The following is a 21,183-nucleotide window of genomic DNA, read 5'->3' as shown; positions in this document are numbered from 1 at the left end:
GGGATGAAAAGACATGGTGCACGGAAAGAGCTCAACTCAGCACCTACTGCCTGAGAAGTTCTCGAGGAACAGTCTGGGTGATTACAGTAAAGGGGGTGTGGCCATTAAGGTGATTTAGCTCACCCCCACTATAAGCAAATAGGACATATCAGACACAGAAATGCTTAAGAAGGGTGAGGACCATCTTGAGTGCCTGGAACCCAGCAGAGGCACTAGGCAAGCAGTTCCCTAATCCCCACTCACTCAGGAATCCAAGGTTGTTTAACCCCCTCCTCCGCAGACCCAGGAGTCCGATGTCCCAGCCCCCTCCCCTCTCAGGCCCAGGAATCCAGACCTCTTCCCTCAGATCCAGGAGTCCAGGCCTCCTGCCCGTCCTTCCTCCCTCAGACCCAGGAGTCCAGGGCCCAAACTCCTCCTCCCTCAGACCCAAGAGTTCAGGCCCCCAGGTCCCCTCCTCCCTCCACCCCAGGAGCCAAGGCTTCAGCCCCTTCTCCCTCAGACCCAGGAGTCCAGGGCCCAAACTCCTCCTCCCTCAGACCCAAGAGTTCAGGCCCCCAGGTCCCCTCCTCCCTCCACCCCAGGAGCCAAGGCTCCAGCCCCTTCTCCCTCAGACCCAGGAGTTCAGGCCCCCAGGCCCCCTCCTCCCTCAGATCTAGGAGTCTGGGCCCCAGCTCCCTCCTTTTTCAGACCCAGAACTCTGCTGTCCCAGCTTCTATATGTTTACAAGTAACTGGTCCCTATCTCCTGTCAACATGGAATCCGGTGTTGGAGGACAGCCTCAGCAAAGAAAGACCCTCACTGTGCGTCCTGGCAGATAATCTGAAAACCTACACGTAGCCCTTTCCAGGTTCTTACATTTATTCAGGGAAACTTACTTACACAGGCAAGCAGCTGCTTTCCAGTGGCTGGAGTATTTCCCCGCGCTGAGCCAAAGAAACAGAGAAATTTAAAGGGGAACAAAAACGGAAGATGCACCCAGCTGTTTTTCTAAGACCCAAGCGTTAAACAAAGTCAAACTCAGCGAGGGCGGCTTCTTCTCATGCCCTCAAGGCTAACGGGAGCTGTTATTCTGGGATCCAAGGCCGAGAGTTGTTCTAAGACCCGGGCCAGTTCTCATCGACTTGACCATGGCAAAGGGATTGCCATAGTGCGGCCATGATGAAATCTTGTCTCCCTACAGCCGGGAAGAGGAAACTCGAGTTTATCTGCAGTGCTCACAGGCGGCCATCACCGTCCCAAGCATGGGGACCCCTGCCGGAGCACCCCAGGCACTAGAAGGCGGGGAGGATCGCGGAAGGAGGGGTCCGGGGTCCGGCCCGTGGCAACCCCTGCGGCCTTTGCAGATGGCCCGCCGCGGTCCAGCCCGTCAAGCAGCGCGCAGGCCTGGCAGAGCGGGCGGCTGGCCAGCCCCCCGCAGCGGGTCCATGCACCGGGCGGTGCGGGTTGCGCGGTGGGTGCCAGCGTTAGGTGCTCAGCCGAGTGCACGAGGTCCAGCACCACTGACGACCACACCACCTCCAGGGGCTTGAGCAGGTCTCCAGCGTGCCCGCGGAAGGCCTCGGGCGCGTTCACACACTCCTCGGAGTAGTAGTCCAGGCGGTGGAAGTGCGCGTACAGCACCACCTCCTTCTGCGAGGCGAGCTGCAGAGGGCTGCAGCGGGGCAGCGCGCCTCCTCGCCGGGCGAGCCCAGTGTCGCCCCGCGGGAAGTTCATGAGCACGGTCTCCGCCATGTCGTGGGCGTTGTGGCCTGCGGGGAGAGACCGGAGCGCGTGAGGTGGGCGCGGGAGGAGGCGGCTGCTGGTCAAAGAGACCCCCGGGCACCATGAGGAGGCCAGGACACAGAGATGGGGAGCAGTGGGGGCAGGGGGGTGCGAGTCATGGACAGACCCCTCCACATACCTGGCGTGAACAGCACATAGAAATGGGGAGTAGGTGGGCGTGGGGGATGGGAGTCATGGAGACGCCCAAGCCCCATGGTACAACCCGGATACAAAGACCGGGAGCAGGTGGGACCTAGGGGCCGGGGTCACGGTGCGTGGGCACCCGTGGGGCAGCCAAGTGGAAGCCGGAAGTGAGTACAGCAAGAAACGAGAGAAGAGCACATACACAGGCTGCAGTTGAGCTATTAGGGTACACCCATTTATTGCCCACCTACTGTGTACCAAGCCCTATGCTAAGGTGCGCTTCCACATAGGGAGCAAAAGTGCTTTACTCTGCAAATACCGTTTTAGCCCCAGTTCAAACTGTACAGAAGTAAAAACGGTATTTAATGGAGGGTCTCAAGAGGGTTGTTGTGATAAGCAGAATAATGCCCCATCCCCCCGCCCCCCCCCCCAAAAAAACCGTGTTCACTCCTCATCCCCGGAACCTGTGAATCTGTTAGGTTGAACAGCAAAAGAGAATTAAGGATGTTAATCAACTGACTTTAAAATAGGGTAATCAGTCTGGATTCTCCAGGTGGGCCCAGTGTAATCACTCCCCCAAAAAACCGAAACCCCACTGCCATTGAGTTGATTCGGATTCATGGTGAGCCCATGTGCTACAGGGTAAACTGCTCCATAGATTTTCTTGGCTGTTATCTTTACAGAAGCAGATCACCAGCCCTTTGTTCTGTGGTGCCACTGGGTGAGCTCAAACCACCAATCTTCAGGATAGTAGTTGAGAGCAAACTGTTTGCATCATCCAGGGAACTTAAATGTAATCACAGAGTTCATAAAGTGGAAGAGGGAGGCAGAAGAGTCAGAATTGGAGATGTGGAGATGGAAGCAAGGTCAGAGTTACGTAGAGACAGGGACAGAAGGCTGGAAAGCCTCAAGGCCAGAATAACAGGCCTGTAGATCTGGGAATCTATCCCATGGGGGATGTTACAAGACAACCCACACACGCAGCCCGTGATGTACAAAGTATTACATATCTCTTTCCCAAGTTGTGTTTCAGGACTCCACTATGAAGGTGGCATCCTGCATATCTCTCTCAAGTTGTTTTTCAGGACCCTACTATGGGGGTGGCGTCCTGCATCTCTCTCTTGTAAGTTGTTTTTTCAGGACCCCACCACAGGGGATGCTGTTACAAGATGACCCACCTGGACTCTTAGGCATGAAGTTCCACATATCTTCCCTACAAGCTGCTTTCCAAAGATGAACAGAATCAGCTGATCCCCGGGACATGCGCAGTGAGAACGGGTGCGACCTTACAGTCTTGTCAAGTGGCCACTGAGACTGTGCAGTGCAACGTGACATTGTCCAAACTGACTCCACCTTGGATTCCAGATGTGAACGCACCTAATTTTTTTAATCCCTCTATTTCTCAGAAAGCCCCACCTTTTTCCCCAGAAAGCAATGAATAAAACATGAGATCCTTCCTGCCTAAAACCCTTATAATCTCCAAGAAAACCTCCATTCAGGGAGAGACTGGAGGCTAGCACAGGCAGAAGCCCCTCTCCGTCCCTCCCTCAAGAGCTCTTTTTTTCTCTGTCACTAATAAACCTTTGTGTGGAACTTCTGAGCCTCTTGTTGTCATTCTTGGTCAGTAGAAGGCAAGAACCTAAAACGGGACTTGGTCCCAAGCTGGGAAGCCTTGTCCTAGAACAATGTGATATGAGAAGGACTCTACTTGCCATTGCTGTTTTGAAGATGGAGAAAGGGGACCATGAGCCAAAGAATGTAGGTGGCATCTAGAAGCTGGAAAGTCAAGGGAACAGGTTCTCCCCTAGAGCCTCTAGAAGGAACATAGCCCTGCCGACACCTTGATTTTAGCCCAGTGAGACCCATGTTGGACTACTAACATCCACAATTGTCATAACAAGTCCATAAGCAGAGTACCATTGATATTCCCCTTTTAGAAACGAGAAAATGGAGGTTAAGCAATTGGCCACACAGCTTGGATGTGGCACAAAGCAGATACTCAGTAACTGTTGAAGAAATGGATGAAGTAAAGAGAATGCCCTGGTGGCACAATGGTTAAGCTACTCAGCTGTTAACTGAAAAGCTGGTGGTTAGAATCCACCTAGCGGCTCCCTGGGAGAAAGACCTGGTGATTTGCTCGCATAGAGATTAACCTAAATAAATAAATAAACCTTTGCCATCGAGTCCATTTCCAACTAAAACCCCATAGGGTTTCCAAGGCTGTAAATCTTTACGGAAGCAGACTGCCACATCTTTCTCCTCTGGCGCAGCTTCAGGGTTGGAACCACACATCTTTCGGTTAACAGCCGATTGCTTAACCACTGTGCCACCAAGGTTCCTTCTGTAAAGATTACAGCCTAGAAAACCCTATGGGGCAGTTATACTCTGTCACATGGGGTCGTGACAAGTTGGAACAACAACACATAAGAGATGAGAGGCCAACAAAGAGAAGGAGTAAGACAGAGATGCTTTTCAGAGAGACAGATGGATTCTGATGGGAGGCACCCAGGAACCATGAAAGACAAAGAATGTTAGAGAAATTAGAAAAAAGTAAAGAATGAAAGACCTAATCCCCAGAGACTAACCCCAACGCCCTCACTTGTCAATCCGTGTAGATCTGATAGTGGCCTAAAACCAAGGCACATCCTCTTGCCTGGTCTTGAACCTTCAGCAGGCTCCAGCTCCAAACTGGAGCATACACATTCGCCCTTCTCCTTGTCAGGATCCTCCCCTCGAGACATGCCCAGGGCCTGAACAAACAGATGCAGTGCTGGAAACACTCACTCATCTATGCCAAGAAATTTAGAAGACAGCTACCTGGCCAACGGACTGGAAGAGATCCATCTTTGTACTCATTCCAAAGAAAGGTGATCCAACAGAATGTGGAAATTATCAAACAATATCATTAATATCACACACAAATAAAATTTTCCTGAAGATCATTCAAAAATGGTTGCAGCAATACATTGACAGGGAACTGCCAGAAATTCAAGCTGGATTCCAAAGACGACATGGGTGAGGGATATCACTGCTGATGTTAGATGGATTATGGCTGAAAGCAGAGAATACCAGAAAGATGTTTATGTGTTTTATTGACTATGCAAAGGCATTCGACTGTGTGGATCATAACAAATTATGGATAACATTGCAAAGAATGGGAATTCCAGAACACTTAGTTGTGCTTATGTGGAGCCTGTACATAGACCAAGTGGCAGTTGTTCAAACAGAACAAGGGGGATACTGCATGGTTTAAAGTCAGGGAAGGTGTGTGTCAGGGTTGTATCCTTTCACCATACCTATTCAATCTGTATGCTGAGCAAATAATCTAAGAAGTTGGACCATATGAAGAAGAAAGTGGCAGCGGGATTGGAGGAAGACTTGTTAACACCACGCAATATGCAGGTGACACAACCTTGCTTGCTGATGGTGAAGAAGACTTAAAGCACTTACTGATGAAGATCAAAGGCTACAGTCATCAGCAGGATTACAGCTCCACATAAAGAAAATGAAAATCCTCACAACTTTACCAATAAGCAACATCATCATAAACAGAGGAAAGATCGAACTTGTCAAGGATTTCATTTTAATTGGATCCACGATCAACACCCATGGAAGCCTCAGTCAAGAAATCAAACGACTCACTGCATTGGCAAATCTGATGCAAAAGACCTCTAGAAAGTGTTAAAAAGCAAAGATGTCACTTCAAGGACTAGGGTGTGCCTTGCCCAAGCCATGGTGTTTTCGGTCACTTCATACCCATGTGAAAGCTGAACAACAAATAAGGAAGACTGAAGAATGGATGTCTTCAAATTATGGTTTTGGCGAAGAATACTGAATATACCACACACTATCAAAAGACCGAAACAAATCTTTTAGAAGTAGAGCAAGAATACTCCTTAGAGGCAAGGATGGGGACAGTACGTCTCACATACTTTGGACATGTTATCGGGAGGGACCAGTCCTTGGAAAAAGACATCATACTTGGTAAAGTAGAGGGTCAGCGAAAAGGAGGAAGGCCCTCAACGAAATGGATTGACACTATGGCAGCAACAACGAGCTCAAGCACAGCACCCATTGTGAGGATGATGCAGAAGCCGGCAGTGTTTTGTTCTGTCGTGCATGGGGTCGCTTGGAGTCAGAACCAACTCAGGGCACCTAACAACAACTGGGTATCCTTTACCATTTCTTGGGCATGTGCTCAACTCCCCTCCAATAAGCCTCTTAAGAAGGTGGGCGGGCACCCCTAGCCTGCGCATGCGTCCCACTCCTTCCCACCACCTTCTCTTGGGCGCGTGCACTCGCCTGTCACGATGTGCGTGGCTCCCACGCGGCACGCACCTTCTTCCAGTGCCCGGCGCCTTAGCACCCCGCAGAAGGTGCAGCAGGCGCAGCTTCGGCCCAACTCTGCCGTACTGTGCGCAACGGCGTCCATCGTCCACCCCCCGAAGAGGTCGGTGTAGGCCACGATGGTGAGTGGGAGCTCCCAGCGCTCTGCCTAGCGCCGCACGGCCTCCAGCACCGCATCGCGGTAGCCGCCGATGCCCTCGTCCACCGCCACGAGGCGCAGCGGTACGCCCAGGCGCGGCCCTAGCTCTTGCAGCACGTGCGCCAGAACCGTGGAGTACTTGCCGCCCGAGGCGCCCAGGGCCACCACGGCCCCGGGGGGCAGCAGGCAGCCTGCCAGCACAGTGTGTAGCACCTTGGCCTCGAAGGTGACACAGAAGCAGGCGCCGCACAGCGCTTGAACTGAACGCGGGCGGCGGAGGGCGGCGCGTGGCGGGGGGGGGGGGGGTGCCCAAGGGGCGGGAGAAGTAGGCTTCTCCTGAACAGGGAGAGGAGGGGGCAGGTTACAGTGGATTCAGGATTGTGGGTTCCCTGTTTCTGGAAGGTCCACCTGGATAGCACCCTTGGCCTGAGTAGACCCTGGAGAGGTCGGTGTGGGAAGAGCAGGCTTCTTCCGGAGTGGGACAGGTTATACATGGGTTCCGGTTTACTGAGAACCCCTGCTTCCAGGGAGGCTTTTTGGATTGCACCAGCAGGCGCCATAGAGAGAAGGGGGCTAAGGAGCCGGTTTTTGGGGGAAAGAGAAAGAGAACCAGAATTAGGTTGAGCGCATACTGTACTCCATCTAGAGGACCGGGGATGGTTATTAAGCACCAGGGAGGCCTCCAGGGAGGCCCCCCTATTACAGCCCTGATCAGAAGGGCAGGGTGACCTGGGCCTTCAGGGCTGTTCAGAGAGCTAGAGAAAGGTCAGGGACTCTAAGGACAGGGAGGAGGTAAACAGGAAAGACCAATCATATTTCACTTTGGGGTGGGGCACTGTCTCCAGGAATGGGCTCGATTGCATCCTTCAAAAGCAGGTGATCACCTCCACGAAGACACAGGCAGCCTGTATCACACCTCCAAGGAAGCCAACCCGGGTTGCTCCCTGTTTTCGGGGTGGGGGTACGTGGGCCCCGAACATTGAGCTCAACCCTTCTCTGCTGTCAGAATCTCCCATCCTTCAGTCTCTTTCACAAGATTCTGTGGCTTCTTCAAGACAGAGATCAGCCTGCCCTTGACCCCTCTCGGCTGAACACCCAGGATGGCAGGACCATTTAGTGAGGGGGGGAGGCTGGGACTGCAGGTTGGGGACAAAAGATGCCATTTGGGCATGTCAGCTGTGAAGTGACTGTTGGGCGCCTTCCCCTCAAAGACCTTATGGACACCCCCCCGGGTGGGTCAGGCGCCTTCTGTGGGCTCCTGCAGCTGCGAGGATGCCTCCAGTCCAACCCTGCCCCTGGCTCCGGCTGCCACTGGTGATAGGTCTGCCTCTCCCTCTGAGCTCTCTAGAAGTAGGGGGTGGGTCAGCCTCGTCCACCACTGTCTCCTCCTGCCCCACACGGACTGGCACAGAGTGAGCGCTCAGTAAATATCTGTAGGATGAGAACAATAAATGTGACCGTAAGGCTGAACTTGGACCCGAGGAGGCCTCTGGATTGCAGTCTTGTCAGAGAATGGGTTGTGTGTGACATCTTTCCATCGGGACAAAGATTCTAGAACAGAGGAAGGGCCGCCCGGACGTAACCGACTGGGCTTGAAGACAAGGAGATGGTCATATCTTGCCCTGGAGAAAGTAGTAGGCGGTCAGGCGTCAGGCAGAACAGCAGTTCTAAAGAGAGGTCATCAGCCAGGAGAGCCTTCCACAAGAAGCCTGACAAGACACAGGCGTTGGAGAAGCACAGAGAAAAACCCTCAACCCAAGAGCCACGCTCCAGTTAAGGATCGGGATCCACGAGTGAGCCCGTCAGAAGATACTGACGTGGGACCTCTGGACTCCGCCTTGCGTAACACGCGGAAGCCTAGTCCGGAAGTGGCTCAGGAGACTACAACTCCCAGAAAGCAGTGGGGCTATCTTGCCTATATCTCCCAGAAGCCTGTGCGACAGCCCTGCCAGAGCTCTTGGGTTTCCTGGGACGTTTGGCTTACAACTCCCAGGAATCCTTGTGGCCTGCAGCCCATCCACCCTGCCTTAGTGCTCTTCCGCCTAAAAAAAAAACAAAACCCATGGGAGTACATTCTGACTCCTACCTACCTTGCAGGACAGAGTGTTTTAACTCCTGCCATGAGGTTCCCAAGGCTGTAAGTCTATAGGGAAGCAAACTGCCAACATCTTTCTCCCACAGAGCAGCTGGTGGTTTTGCCTTGCCAACCTTCCAGTTAGCAGTCTAGTGTTTTAGCCACTGTGCCACCAGATGCTTTGTCTTGTTAGGTGCCTGTTGAGTTACTTCTGACTCATAGTGACACTATGTATAACAGAATGAAGAATGAAACATTGTCTGGTCCTGTGCCATCCTCACAACCATTGCTATGCTCGAGCCTATTGTTGCAGCCACTGTGTCAATCCATCTCCTTGAGGGTCTTCCTCTTTTTTGCTGACCCTCTAGTTTACCAAGCATGATGTCTTTCTCCAGCGACTGGAGAATGAATAAGGAACACTGAAGAGTTGATGGCATTGAATTGTGGTGTTGGCGAAGAATATTCAATCTACCGTGGACTGCCAGAAGAATTAACAAATCTGTCTTGGAAGAAGTACAGCCAGCATATTCCTTAGAAGGAAGGGTGGCGAGACTTCCTCTCATGTGCTGTTGACATGTTATCAGGAGTGACCAGTCCACTCACTGCCTACAACTCCCAAAATGCACTAATAGAAGCCTTACTTCCCTATTTTCTTTCTGTGCCTGTGCACGAGCACGTGTTGTGGCCAAGATATTGTTTTGGCAGGGCGCTGTCACCATGCACATTGACAGATGAAATGGCTGGATCCGGATTTTCTGATTTTGTGGACCACTGTGGTTTCTTTCTTTCTTTTTTTTTTTTTTAAAGGGGTTATAGAGCCTATGACTCCCACCCTTTAAAGTAGCACTGCAGGGATCGGTGGCCAGTGTGACTGGGTAACTGGCACATGTGCAGGGCCAAGGTTTCTGGAGGAGGGATTCCAAATGAACCTATGGTGCACCCTGCATGGGGAGGGTAATAATGCACGTGCGCGGTTAAGGGTCTCTGCAAGCAAGCGCTTCCTGCTGTCTAGTGAGTACAATTGAGGTCTACTGTGCAGGCCTATGGTAGTGAGGGTCCACTTCGTGCTGCAGAAGGTGGAGCACTAGAATGGGTGGTAGGCGAGACAGGTCTTGACCAGGCCAGGAGACCCTAGAGATTCCTGCTTCTGAGACTGTGAGATTTAAAAGCTCAGACTCCTGAGACCCAGAAGCTTCTAGGGCCAAGGTCATGGAGGCCATGAGTCCCAGTGACCCAGGGGCCTGGCGACCTGGAGACCCAGATCCCCTGGATCGGAGGGTTGAAAGACTCAGACTTGTTCCGCCACCTCTGTCCCCCCTCAGTCCCTCCCCTGGAGCCCAAGGGCTCTGAGATCAAGGGGTCTAAACTCGGGCACTTGAAATCTAAGTAGTCAAGAGAAGGAGGGAACTACAGACCTTCCAAGACCCAGGGACCTGAGATACTCACCCACCCACGAACAAGGGCTCTGGAGGCCCTCAGAGACTCAAACCTCTGGGACAGAGGGATTCAAAGACTTAGATATCAGAGATGCTGGAACCTGGACATCCCAGGCCCAGAAACCAGACCATGGAGACTCAGGGGCCCCAGAACCCAGATACCCACAACACAGGGGCTCAAAATTTCTCAAGGTGGAAGGGACCAGACTCTCAGATATCTCAAAACTATAAGGTGCAGGGCGACAGATCGTGGTCCTAGAATGTATGGACTCCAGTATGACCTCATGTGAACATAACTAATTACATCTTTAAAGATGCTATTTCCAAATAATGGTGACACTCACAGGTAACAGGGGTTAGGACTTGAACATAACAACCCATAACATCAAACATCTGGAACAGAGAGACTGAAAAACAGATCTGAAGCCCACAAATTCACCAAGGACCAACCAGCCAGGAATACCCAGCACCCTAAACAACCACTTTCTGACTTGTGCCCACCCCCTGCCTCCAAGTCCAGATACACGTTTTTTCAGCCAAATTCACAACCATTCCTAAGGATAGATCACCCCAAGCCTGGCTTCTCTTGGCCGATATATTCGGATTTCCACAAGGGTCTCAACACTCTCGGTGGGCTGAAAATGGCCCCCAAAGATATCAATGTCCTAATCTCTGGAACCTGTGAGTATGTTACCTTACATGGCAATAGGGGCTTTGCATGTGTGATTAAATTAAAGATCTTGAGACGGCAAGCAACCCATAGGGGTATACCAAAACAAAACAAAGCAAGAAGCTATAACACAATAAGTAAGCATAAACTAATACAATAACTTATAGATGGCTCAGAGACAACAGTTAATATCAAGTCACATAAAGAAAGAGACCATGATCACCTCAACAGGCTCTTGAAACAAATTCAGGGATTTTCTAGATGAAAGTGCATTCCTGGAATTACCAGATGTGGAATACAAAAGCTTAATATACAGAACCCTTCAAGACATCAGGAAGGAAATGAGACAATATGCAGAACAAGCCAAGAAGCACACAGATAAAGCAACTGAAGAAATTAGAAAGATTATTCAGGAACATAATAAAAAGTTTAATAAGCTGGAGAAATCCATAAACAGGCAGCAATCAGAAACACAGAAGGTTAACAATAAAATTACAGAAGTAGACAACTCAATAGAAAGTCAGAGGAGCAGAATTGAGCAAGTAGAAGCTAGAATTTCTGAACTTGAAGATAAATCACTTGGTACTAAAATATCTGAAGAAAAATCAGATAAAAGAATTAAAAAAAAATGAAGAAACCTAAAGAATCATGTGGGACTCTATCAAGAGAAATAACCTACGAGTGATTGGAGTACCAGAACAGGGAGGGATAACAGAAAACACACAGAGAATTGTTGAAGATTTGCTGGCAGAAAACTTCCCTGATATCGTGAAAGATGAGAAGATATCTATCCGAGATGCTCATCAAACTTCACATAAGGTAGATCTTAAAAGAAAGTCACTAAGACATGTTATAATCAAACTTGCCAAGACCAAAGATATAGAGAGAATTATAAGAGCAGCGAGGGATAAACAAAAAGTCATCTACAAAGAAGAGCCAATAAGAATAAGCTCAGACTACTTGGCAGAAACCATGCAGGCAAGAAGGCAATGGGATGACATTTAAAAAACTGAAGGAAAAAAACTGCCTGCCAAGACTCATATATCCAGCAAAACTGTCTCTTAAATATGAAGGTGAAATTAAGACATTTCCAGATAAACACAAGTTTAGGGAATTTGTAAAAACCAAACCAAAACTACAAGAAATACTAAAGGGAGTTCTTTGGTTAGAAAATCAATAATATCGGGCATCAACCCAAGGCTAGAACACTGGGCAGAACAACCAGAAGTCAACCCAGACAGGGAAATCCAAAGAAACAAAGCAATATTACATATATATATAAAAGCCCAAACAGGGTAACAGCAATGTTATTACATAAAAGGAGACAACAATAGAATAATAAAGAGGGACTAAGAAATGTAACCATGCACCTTCTATACGGAGAGGAAGATACGGCGATACAAAGAAATAAAAGTAAGGTTTGAATTTAGAGAAATAGGGGTAAATGATAAGGTAATCACAAAGGAGACAAACTATCCTATCATCAAAATAAAATACAAGAAAAAAATACAGACTCAGCAGAAACAAAATAAAAAACAATAAATATGAGGAAAGGACAATATATAATCCACTCAGCACAAAAAATTAAATGGGAGAAAGAAACTGTCAACAACACACAAAAAAAGACATCAAAATGATAACACTAAGTTCATAAAAAGAAAAAAAAAATTTTTTTTTCTTTTTTATGACCTAGCCATAATTACCCTGAATGTAAATGGACTAACTGCACCAATAAAGAGACAGGGAGTGGCAGAATGGATTAAAAAACAAGATCTGTAAATATGCTGCCTACAAGAGACACAAACAAACAAACTCAACGGATGGAAAAAAATATATCAAGCAAACAACAATAAAAAAACAGCAGGAGTAGCAATATTAATTTCTGACAAAAGAGACTTTAAAGTTAAATCCATCAGAAAGGATAAGGAAGGACACTATATAAGGATTAAAGGGACAGTACACCAAGAAGATATAACCATATTAAATATTTATGCACCCAATGACAGGGCTGCAAGATACATAAAACAAACTCTATCAGCATTGAAAAGTGAGATAGACAGCTCCACAATAATAGTAGGAGACTTCAACACACCACTTTCGGTGAAGGACAAGACACCCAGAAAGAAGCTCAATAAAGATATGGAAGATCTCAATGCCACAATCAACCACCTTGACCTCATAGACATATACGGAACACTCCACCCAAAAGCAACTAACTATATTTTCTTTTCTAGTGCACATGGAACATTCTCCAGAATAGACTACATATTAGGTCATAAAGCAAGCCTTAGCAGAATCCAAAACATTGAAATATTACAAAGCATCTCCTCTGACCATAAGGCCATAAAAGTGGAAATCAATAACAGGAAAAGCAGGGAAAAGAAATCAAACACTTGGAAACTGAACAATACCTTGCTCAAAAAAGACTGGATTATAGAAGACATTAAGGATGGAATAAAGAAATTCAGAGAATCCAATGAGAATGAAAACCCCTCCTATCAGAACCTTTGGGACACAGCAAAAGTGGTGCTCAGAGCCAATTTATATCAATAAATGCACACATCGAAAAAGAAGAAAGGGCCAAAATCAAAGAACTATCCCTACAACTTGAACAAATAGAAAGAGAGCAACAAAAGAAACCCACAGGCACCAGGAGAAAAGAAATAATAAAAATTAGAGCTGAACTAAATGAAATAGAAAACAGAAAAACAATTGAAAGAATTAACAAGACCAAAACCTGGTTTTTTGAAAAAAATCAACAAAATTGATAAACCACTGGCCAAACTGACAAAAGAAAAACAGGAGAGGAAGCAAATAACCCGAATAAGAAATGAGATGGGCGATATTACAACAGACCCAATGGAAATTAAAAGAATCATTTCAGATTACTATGAAAAACTATACTCAAACAAATTTGAAAACCTAGAAGAAATGGATGAATTCCTAGAAACACAGTACCTACCTAAACTAACACAAACAGAGGTAGAACAACTAAATAGACCAATAACAAAAGAAGAGAAAAACTCCCAATAAAAAAAAGCCCTGATCCGGTCGGCTTCACTGCAGAGTTCTACCAAACTTTCAGAGAAGAGTTAACACCACTACTACTAAAGGTATTTCAGAGCATAGGAAAGGATGGAATACTACCAAACTCCTTCTCTGAAGCCACCATATCCCTAATACCAAAACCAGGTAAAGAAACCACAAGAAAAGGAAATTATAGATCTATATCCCTCATGAGCGTAGATGCAAAAATCCTCAACAAAATTCTAGCCAATAGAATTCCACAACATATGAAAAAAATAATTCACTGTGACCAAGTGGGGTTCATACCAGGTATGCAGGGATGGTTCAACGTTAGAAAAACAATTAATGTAATCCACCACATAAATAAAACAAAAGACAAGAATCACATGATTTTATCAATTGATGCAGAAAAGACATTTGACAAAGTTCAACACTCATTCATGATAAAAACTACTCTCAGCAAAATAGGAATAGAAGGAAAATTTCTCAACATATTAAAGGGCATTTATACAAAGCCAACAGCCAACATCACCCGAAATGGAGAGAGCCTGAAAACTTTCCCACTGAGGTCGGGCACCAGACAAAGATGCCCTTTATCACCACTCTTATTCAACATTGTGCTGGAAGTCCTAGTCAGAGCAATTAGACTAGGTAAAGAAATAAAGGGCATCCAGATTGGTAAGGAAGGAGTAAAAGTATCTCTATTTGCAGATGACATGATCTTATACACAGAAAACCCTAAGGAATCCTCCAGAAAACTACTGAAACTAATAGAAGAGTTCAGCAGAGTATAGGGAAACAAGGTAAACATACAAAAATCGGTTGGATTCCTCTACACCAACAAAAAGAACATTGAAGAGGAAACCACCAAATCAATGCCATTTACAGTAGCCCCCAAGAAGATAAAATACTTAGGAATAAATCTTATGTAAAAGACTTATACAAAGAAAACTACAGTACACTTCTGCAAGAAACCAAAAGAGACTTACAAAAGTGGAAGAACATACCTTGCTCGTGGGTAGGAAGACTTAACATTATAAAAATGTCTGTTCTACCAAAAGCGATCTATACATTTAATGCAATTCCAATCAAAATCCCAAGGACATTCTTTAATAACATGGAGAAACAAATCACCAATTTCATATGGAAGGGAAAGAGGCCCCGGATTAAACAAGGCATTACTGAAAAAGAAGAACAAAGTGGGAGGCCTTACTCTACCTAATTTTAGACCCTATCACACGGCCACAGTAGTCAAAACAGCCTGGTACTTGTACAACAACAGAGACATGGACCAATGGAACAGAATTGAGAATCCAGACATAAATCCATCCACATATGAGCAGCTGATATTTGACAAAGGCCCCAAAACAGTTAAATGGGGAAAAGACAGTCTTTTTAACAAATGGTGCTGGCATAACTGGATATCCATCTGCAAAAAAATGAAACAAGACCCATACCTCACTCCATGCAAAAAAACGAGGTCAAAATGGATCAAAGACCTAAATATAAAATCTAAAATGATAAAGATCACGGAAAAAGTAGGGACAACTTTAGGAGGCCTAATACATGGCATAAATAGTATAGAAAACATTATAAGGAATGTAGAAGAAAAACTAGATAAGTGGGAGCTCCTAAAAATCAAACACTTATGCTCATCCAAAGACTTCATCAGAAGAGTAAAAAGACTACCTACAGACTGGGAAAAAGTTTTTAGCTATGACATTTCTGATCAGTGCCTGATCTCTAAAATCTACATGATACTGCAAAAACTCAGCTGCAAAAAACAAATAACCCAATTAAAAAATGGGTAAAAGATATGAATAGATACCACAGTAAAGAAGACATTCAGGTAGCTAACAGATACACGAGGAAACGTTCACGATCATTAGCCATTAGAAAAATGCAGATCAAAACGACAATGAGATTTCATCTCACTCCAACAAGGCTGGCATTCATCCAAAAAACACAAAATAATCAATGTTGGAGAGGCTGTGGAGAGATTGGAACACTTATACACTGCTGGTGGGAATGTCAAATGGTATAACCACTTTGGAATTCGATTTGGCACTTCCTTAAAAAGTTAGAAATAGAACTACCAAATGATCCAGCAATCCCACTCCTTGGAATATATCCTAGAGAAATAAGAGCCTTTACATGAACAGATATATGCACACCCATGTTTATTGCAGCACTGTTTACAATAGCAAGAAGATGGAAGCAACCAAGGTGCCCATCAACGAATGAATGGATAAATAAATTATGGTATATTCACACAATGGAATACTACGCATCGATAAAAAAAAGTGAGGAATCTGTGAAACATTTCATAACATGGAGGAACCTGGAAGGCATTACGCTGAGTGAAATTAGTCAGTTGCAAAAGGACAAATATTGTGTAAGACCACTATTATAAGAACTTGAGAAATAGTTTAAACTGAGAAGAAAACATTCTTTTGTGGTTTCGAGAGGGGGGAGGGAGGGACGGTGGGAGAGGGGTATTCACTAATTAGATAGTAGATAAGAACTACTTTAGGTGAAGGGAAAGACAGCACACAATACAGGGGAGGTCAGCACAACTGGACTAAACCAAAAACAAAGCAGTTTCCTGAATAAACTGAATGCTTCGAAGGCCAGCGTAGCAGGGGTAGGGGTCTGGGAACCATGGTTTCAGGGGACATCTAAGTCAACTGGCATAGTAAAATTTATTAAGAAAACATTCTGCATCCCACTTTGAAGAGTGGTGCCTGGGGTCTTAAATGCTAGCAAGCAGCCATCTAAGATGCATCAATTGGTCTCAACCCACCTGGAGCAAAGGAGAATGAAGAACACCAAGGCAAAAATATTTATAAATATAGCCATTCACCATATTTTTAAAGAAATTTAGATATAATACATAATACCTTGAGACCAAATATCATATAGACAGGCTATACCAAGAATATACCAAGATTATCAAGTCTCTAAATACCTGCATTAAAAAAAAAAAAAAAAAAAAAACTTCATAGGTAAATGATGTGTATTCCCCAATCAAACCATTGGCTTTGATGATGCTAGATTAAAATAAAATAAAATTAACGTTGTGACCAAGTTGACAATAAAGAAATAATAATAAAATGATATGATATTATGTATTTTTTGTCTAACATTAGGCAAAAACATAAGAGAAAATACTAACATATAAATTTTAACTCAAAGAGAATCAGGCTCTTCTCTTGATTTTGACAACACATTCCATATAATGTAGAACATGTTAAATAAACCTTTTTAACTCTATTTCTTTATAAAAAATTTTTTGTGGCTTTCCATGACGTTTCAAAGCCGTGAGGAGTTTATCATAAGTTACCGTGAAACAATACTTTATTTAACCAAAGATCTTAAAGGTAAAGACCTTAACTTTTTTTTTTTCCCTAAAGCCATGTGGCTTGATTTTTGACTCAGGAATCTTATTCTAATGAGAGGCCAAACCTTTGTCTTAGATTAGACAAATAAATTAATCTTTCAACTCAGAAATCAAAGAAAATTTTGTTATTTTAACAGCGAGAAACCTAATTCTTTGTTTTATACGCTGTTTAACATCGAAGCTTCTAAAACTGTCATAAATTAAACCACTAAATTTCAGTCAGATAAAATTTTTGATGATTATTGAATAAATTTATTTTTAATAAACCTCTTAAGTATTGTCTTTGTTGCATATCCCTTTAAAATGGCAAAAATGAACTCATTCATTTGCAGACATATATATATTCTTTCTCTTGTGGCATAAAAAGCAAAAGTGTTTGAGGTTAATTTATAATAAATATCTATTAACTCAATTTAATATCATTAAGTTACCTAAAAGTTTTTGGAAATTATCTTAAGCCTGTATACCATAAAACATAATGGTTGTGGAAAGTCTGTTTAAACATTCTAAGTTTTTATTCAACTTTTACTATTTCTCATATTTTTCCCAATCTAATTTTAGCTCTTAAAGATTTTATTAACTGGCTTTGGAAATCACAAAGTCTCTACTCAACTGACCAATTATAACCATTTCAGTTGTGTCTCGTTGTGATTTCTTAAAATTTCCCTACAGTAGAAAGAACTTGTTCGCAGCTCTTTTGTCAATTGGAATCCACCCAATTTCTGATAACTGCAACAAAGCAGCAATTTTTCTTATCTTTTCTCAGAGTAGAACTGCCCTATAGGGTTTCCAAGGCTGTACTCTTTACGGAAGAAGCTGGAATTGCTGACTTTTTGGTTAGCAGCCAAGCAATCAACCACTTCACCACCAGGGCTCCTTATATGGACATAGATAATTACAACATGTATCCCCCAAATAGGGCATCCAAGAAATATGAAGCCAGAGAGCCAGGATATTCTGGACGGCATAGTCACCCACGCTCTGGTTTCAGTCTTATTCCCGAACTCAGAGTCCTTTGTCAGCTCCACTTTCCTGCTCTATTCACCTTTCCACTAACTCTCACTATATTTCTTGCTTCCAATTTTTGCATTCCCCCAGGTACTCTAGATTTGGGAAGCTGGCAAATCCCTAAATTTGTTACAGAAATTGTTAGGTACTGTCGAGTTGATTTCAACTCATAGCGAGTCCATGTGACAGAGTAGAAATGCCCTGTAGGGTTTTCTGGGCTGTAATCTTTATGGCCGCAGATCACCAGGTCCCTTCTTCTGTGGAGCCACTGGGTGGGTTTGAACTGCCAACATTTTGGTTAGCAGCTGAGCATTTAGCCTTTGCGCCATCAGGGCCCCTTGTGTAACCACCTTACCTTAAGACTGTAGAAAGGAGAAGAAACTTTACAACCTTTCTGGAGAAGTTCTCCTTGCCTAAAAAAAAAAAAAAAAGAAAGGAAACCCCATTGCCATCGAGTTGATGCCAACTCATAGTGATCCTAAAGGACAGAGTAGAACTGCCCCATAAGGTTTTCAAGGAGCCCCTGGTGGATTCGAACTGCTGACCTTTTGGCTAGCAGCAGTAGCTCTTAACCACTATGCCACCAGAGTTTCCAAAATTATGTACAAGAATGATATTTTAATCATAATGACTCATGTACAAAGAGAACCAAGCACAGAAGGAAATGAGACAGCACGAATTAGAAGCAGCAGCAAAACCAAATAATAGGAACTGATCCACAAAGATTTTCATTGTCGAAATTATCGGACAAAAATTGTAAACTATGATAACTATATTTAAAGGGACAAGAGACAAACGTGAAAATAGAAAAAATAACAACTTATAAAAAGTGACCTGGGATTATAATCAGAAAAATGGAAATAAGAAGTGTTGGTGAGGCTGTGAAGAAATCAAAACCATCATAGATTGCTGATAAGAATGTAAAATGGTGCCGCTACTGTAGAAAACAATTTGGTGGTTCCTCAAAAAGCTGAACATAGAGTTACCATATGATCCAGCAATTTCATTCCTAGGTATATACTCAAATGACCTGAAAGCAGGAATGCAAAGAGATACCTGTATACCAATGTTGGTTGCAGCACTATTCACAATAGCCAAAAGGTGGAAACAAACCAAGTGCCCATTAACAGCTGAATGGATAAATAACATATGATACATAAATATATATACATATTATTCAGCCATAAAAAGAAATCAAGTTCTGACACATGCAGTGCAGTAAATTACTTAATATGGCACTTTCAGTCATTCTTGGTTTTGTGATAATTGGGTGGGACTATGCAAAAAAGGTGCTTGCAGCCCACTAAGGGAATTGGATAGCCTGCTAATAACGCAAATAAGGTGTATGGAAATCTTGAAGGATGGAAATATATAAATAAGTTGTATGGAACCCTGACAAGGAGATTGTTCAGTTTTGCCATCCTGGTAGGCTTAAAAGAGAACCAATCCCAGAGCAAAGGGGAGCCTCATTACCACCAAGAAAAAGAGCTGGGAGTGGAGTGCATCCTTTGGACCTCAGATTCCTGTGCTAAGAACTTCCTAGACCCACACAACAGAGAGAGCTGTAACACTGGAGATGGCGTGAGATGTCGAGAAGCAGTGGTGGAGAAATGTTGGCAGCAGAACTAGGAGACTGGTGTGAGACAGCACGGTGGGCTTCCTGGGCCCCAGGGCAGGGCGGCTACAGTGTGTGTGCTGACCCATGGAGCGAGAGGGCTGACCGCCTTTGGGACGAGGCTTACTGGCAGAGTGGGGTGCTCTGGGCACTTACTGGCAGAACTAAAGAGCTTTGTAACACTTGCCCAAGCAGGGCAGAGGCCAGGCCGGCCCAAGAGGCCCGAGGGCCCGGGATGCCGAGAGGCTGACGGCCCTGGAGAGGCCTGCTGCAGGCATGGTTGAGAAGCTGTCCTGACTGAAGAATCTGGAGTCATTCCTGATCCTGAATTGTAACCTGTTGCTTCTCTAATAAACCTCATAATTGTGAGTATTGTCTCTGAGTTCTGTCTGGCCATTGCAACTAATTACCAACCCAACAGAGAAGTAGAAAGTATGTGGAAGGGACAGCTGGTATCAAAATTTGTAGAAAGTTTGGAGGGCAGAGGTATGTTTGACCTCTTCTTCATAGGAATCAGCCTTGGCCGGATGGTCATCTTGATGGTGAATCTTTCTCCTCCACCTCCTGAAGTTAGAGGAAGTCAGATGCTGCCACACTCCCATTTTTACAATATGACACGGATGAACCTTGAAAAGATATGCTAAGTGAAATAAGCAAGACACAAAAAGACGCATATTGTATGATCCCACTTACATGAAATATCTAGAATAGGCAAATATGCAGAGACAAAAGTTTATCAGTGGCTGTCAGGGGGTGGGGGAAGGAGGGATGAGGAGTTATTGCTTAATGGGTACTGAGCTTATGTTTCGTTTTGGAAACAAATAGTGGCGATGGTTTCCCAACATTGTGCATGTAATTAATGTCACTGTATTGCACACTTAAAAATGATTGAATGGCAAAGTTTATGATATACATATTTGATCACATTAAAAAAAATTTTTTAAAAAGTGACCTGGGAGATTTGAAAAGAAAAAAAGAGAACAAAGTAAAAAATTCGTGATTTAACAGAAGATTAAGCCCAAATGTAATTTATCAATGCAGTCTCGAAAGGAAATGAAGACCCCCAATAGCCCCGTATCCTTAAAAGAATTGATTCAGTAGTCAACATCACTTCTCAGGAAAAACAAAAGTCACTGGCATGTTCTACTGAATATGCAAGGCAGAAATAATTCCAATCTTTCATAAACTCTTCCAAATATGAATGACACATCAAGTAGGACTTCTGGTAAATCTTTTTCTTTCTCTAGACCTCACTAAGTTCTGCAGAGCCTACTAGTTGCCACTGAGTTGAGTTTGACTCATGGCGGCCCCATGTGTGTCAGAGTAGAGCTGTGCCCCACAGTGTTTTCAAGGGCGGATTTGTCAGAAGTAGATTGCCAGGCCTTTCTTCCGAGGCACCTCTGGGTGGACTGGAGCCCTTTTGGTTAGTAGTTAACCATTCGCACCACTCAGAGACTCTCTGCGGACTAAGGAAGTGTTAATGGCTGACCTCCAATAACCCCCCCATCTTTGGCAGCTGTGAGTCTGAAGTTGCACTTTTATGCACAGTTACCATTCTGTCC

The 21,183-nt window shown here is 44.6% G+C and overlaps 1 protein-coding gene across 1 annotated transcript; it reads right to left on the bottom strand.

Moving 5' to 3' along the window:
• Positions 1-1,176: 1,176 nt before the first annotated feature.
• On the bottom strand, positions 1,177-7,371 carry CTU1 (cytosolic thiouridylase subunit 1). The gene is given in 4 exon segments (XM_049902396.1): positions 1,177-1,350; positions 1,353-1,748; positions 6,208-6,727; positions 7,276-7,371. Coding segments are annotated over 4 exon segments (1,161 nt in total). The 3' UTR covers positions 1,177-1,201.
• Between the last annotated feature and the right edge of the window lie 13,812 nt (positions 7,372-21,183).

This window comes from Elephas maximus, chromosome 11, assembly GCF_024166365.1.
Source record: "Elephas maximus indicus isolate mEleMax1 chromosome 11, mEleMax1 primary haplotype, whole genome shotgun sequence".
Classification (NCBI taxonomy): domain Eukaryota; kingdom Metazoa; phylum Chordata; class Mammalia; order Proboscidea; family Elephantidae; genus Elephas; species Elephas maximus.
Note: the sequence above shows the minus strand (reverse complement) of the source record. Positions and strands in the feature narration are given on the sequence as shown.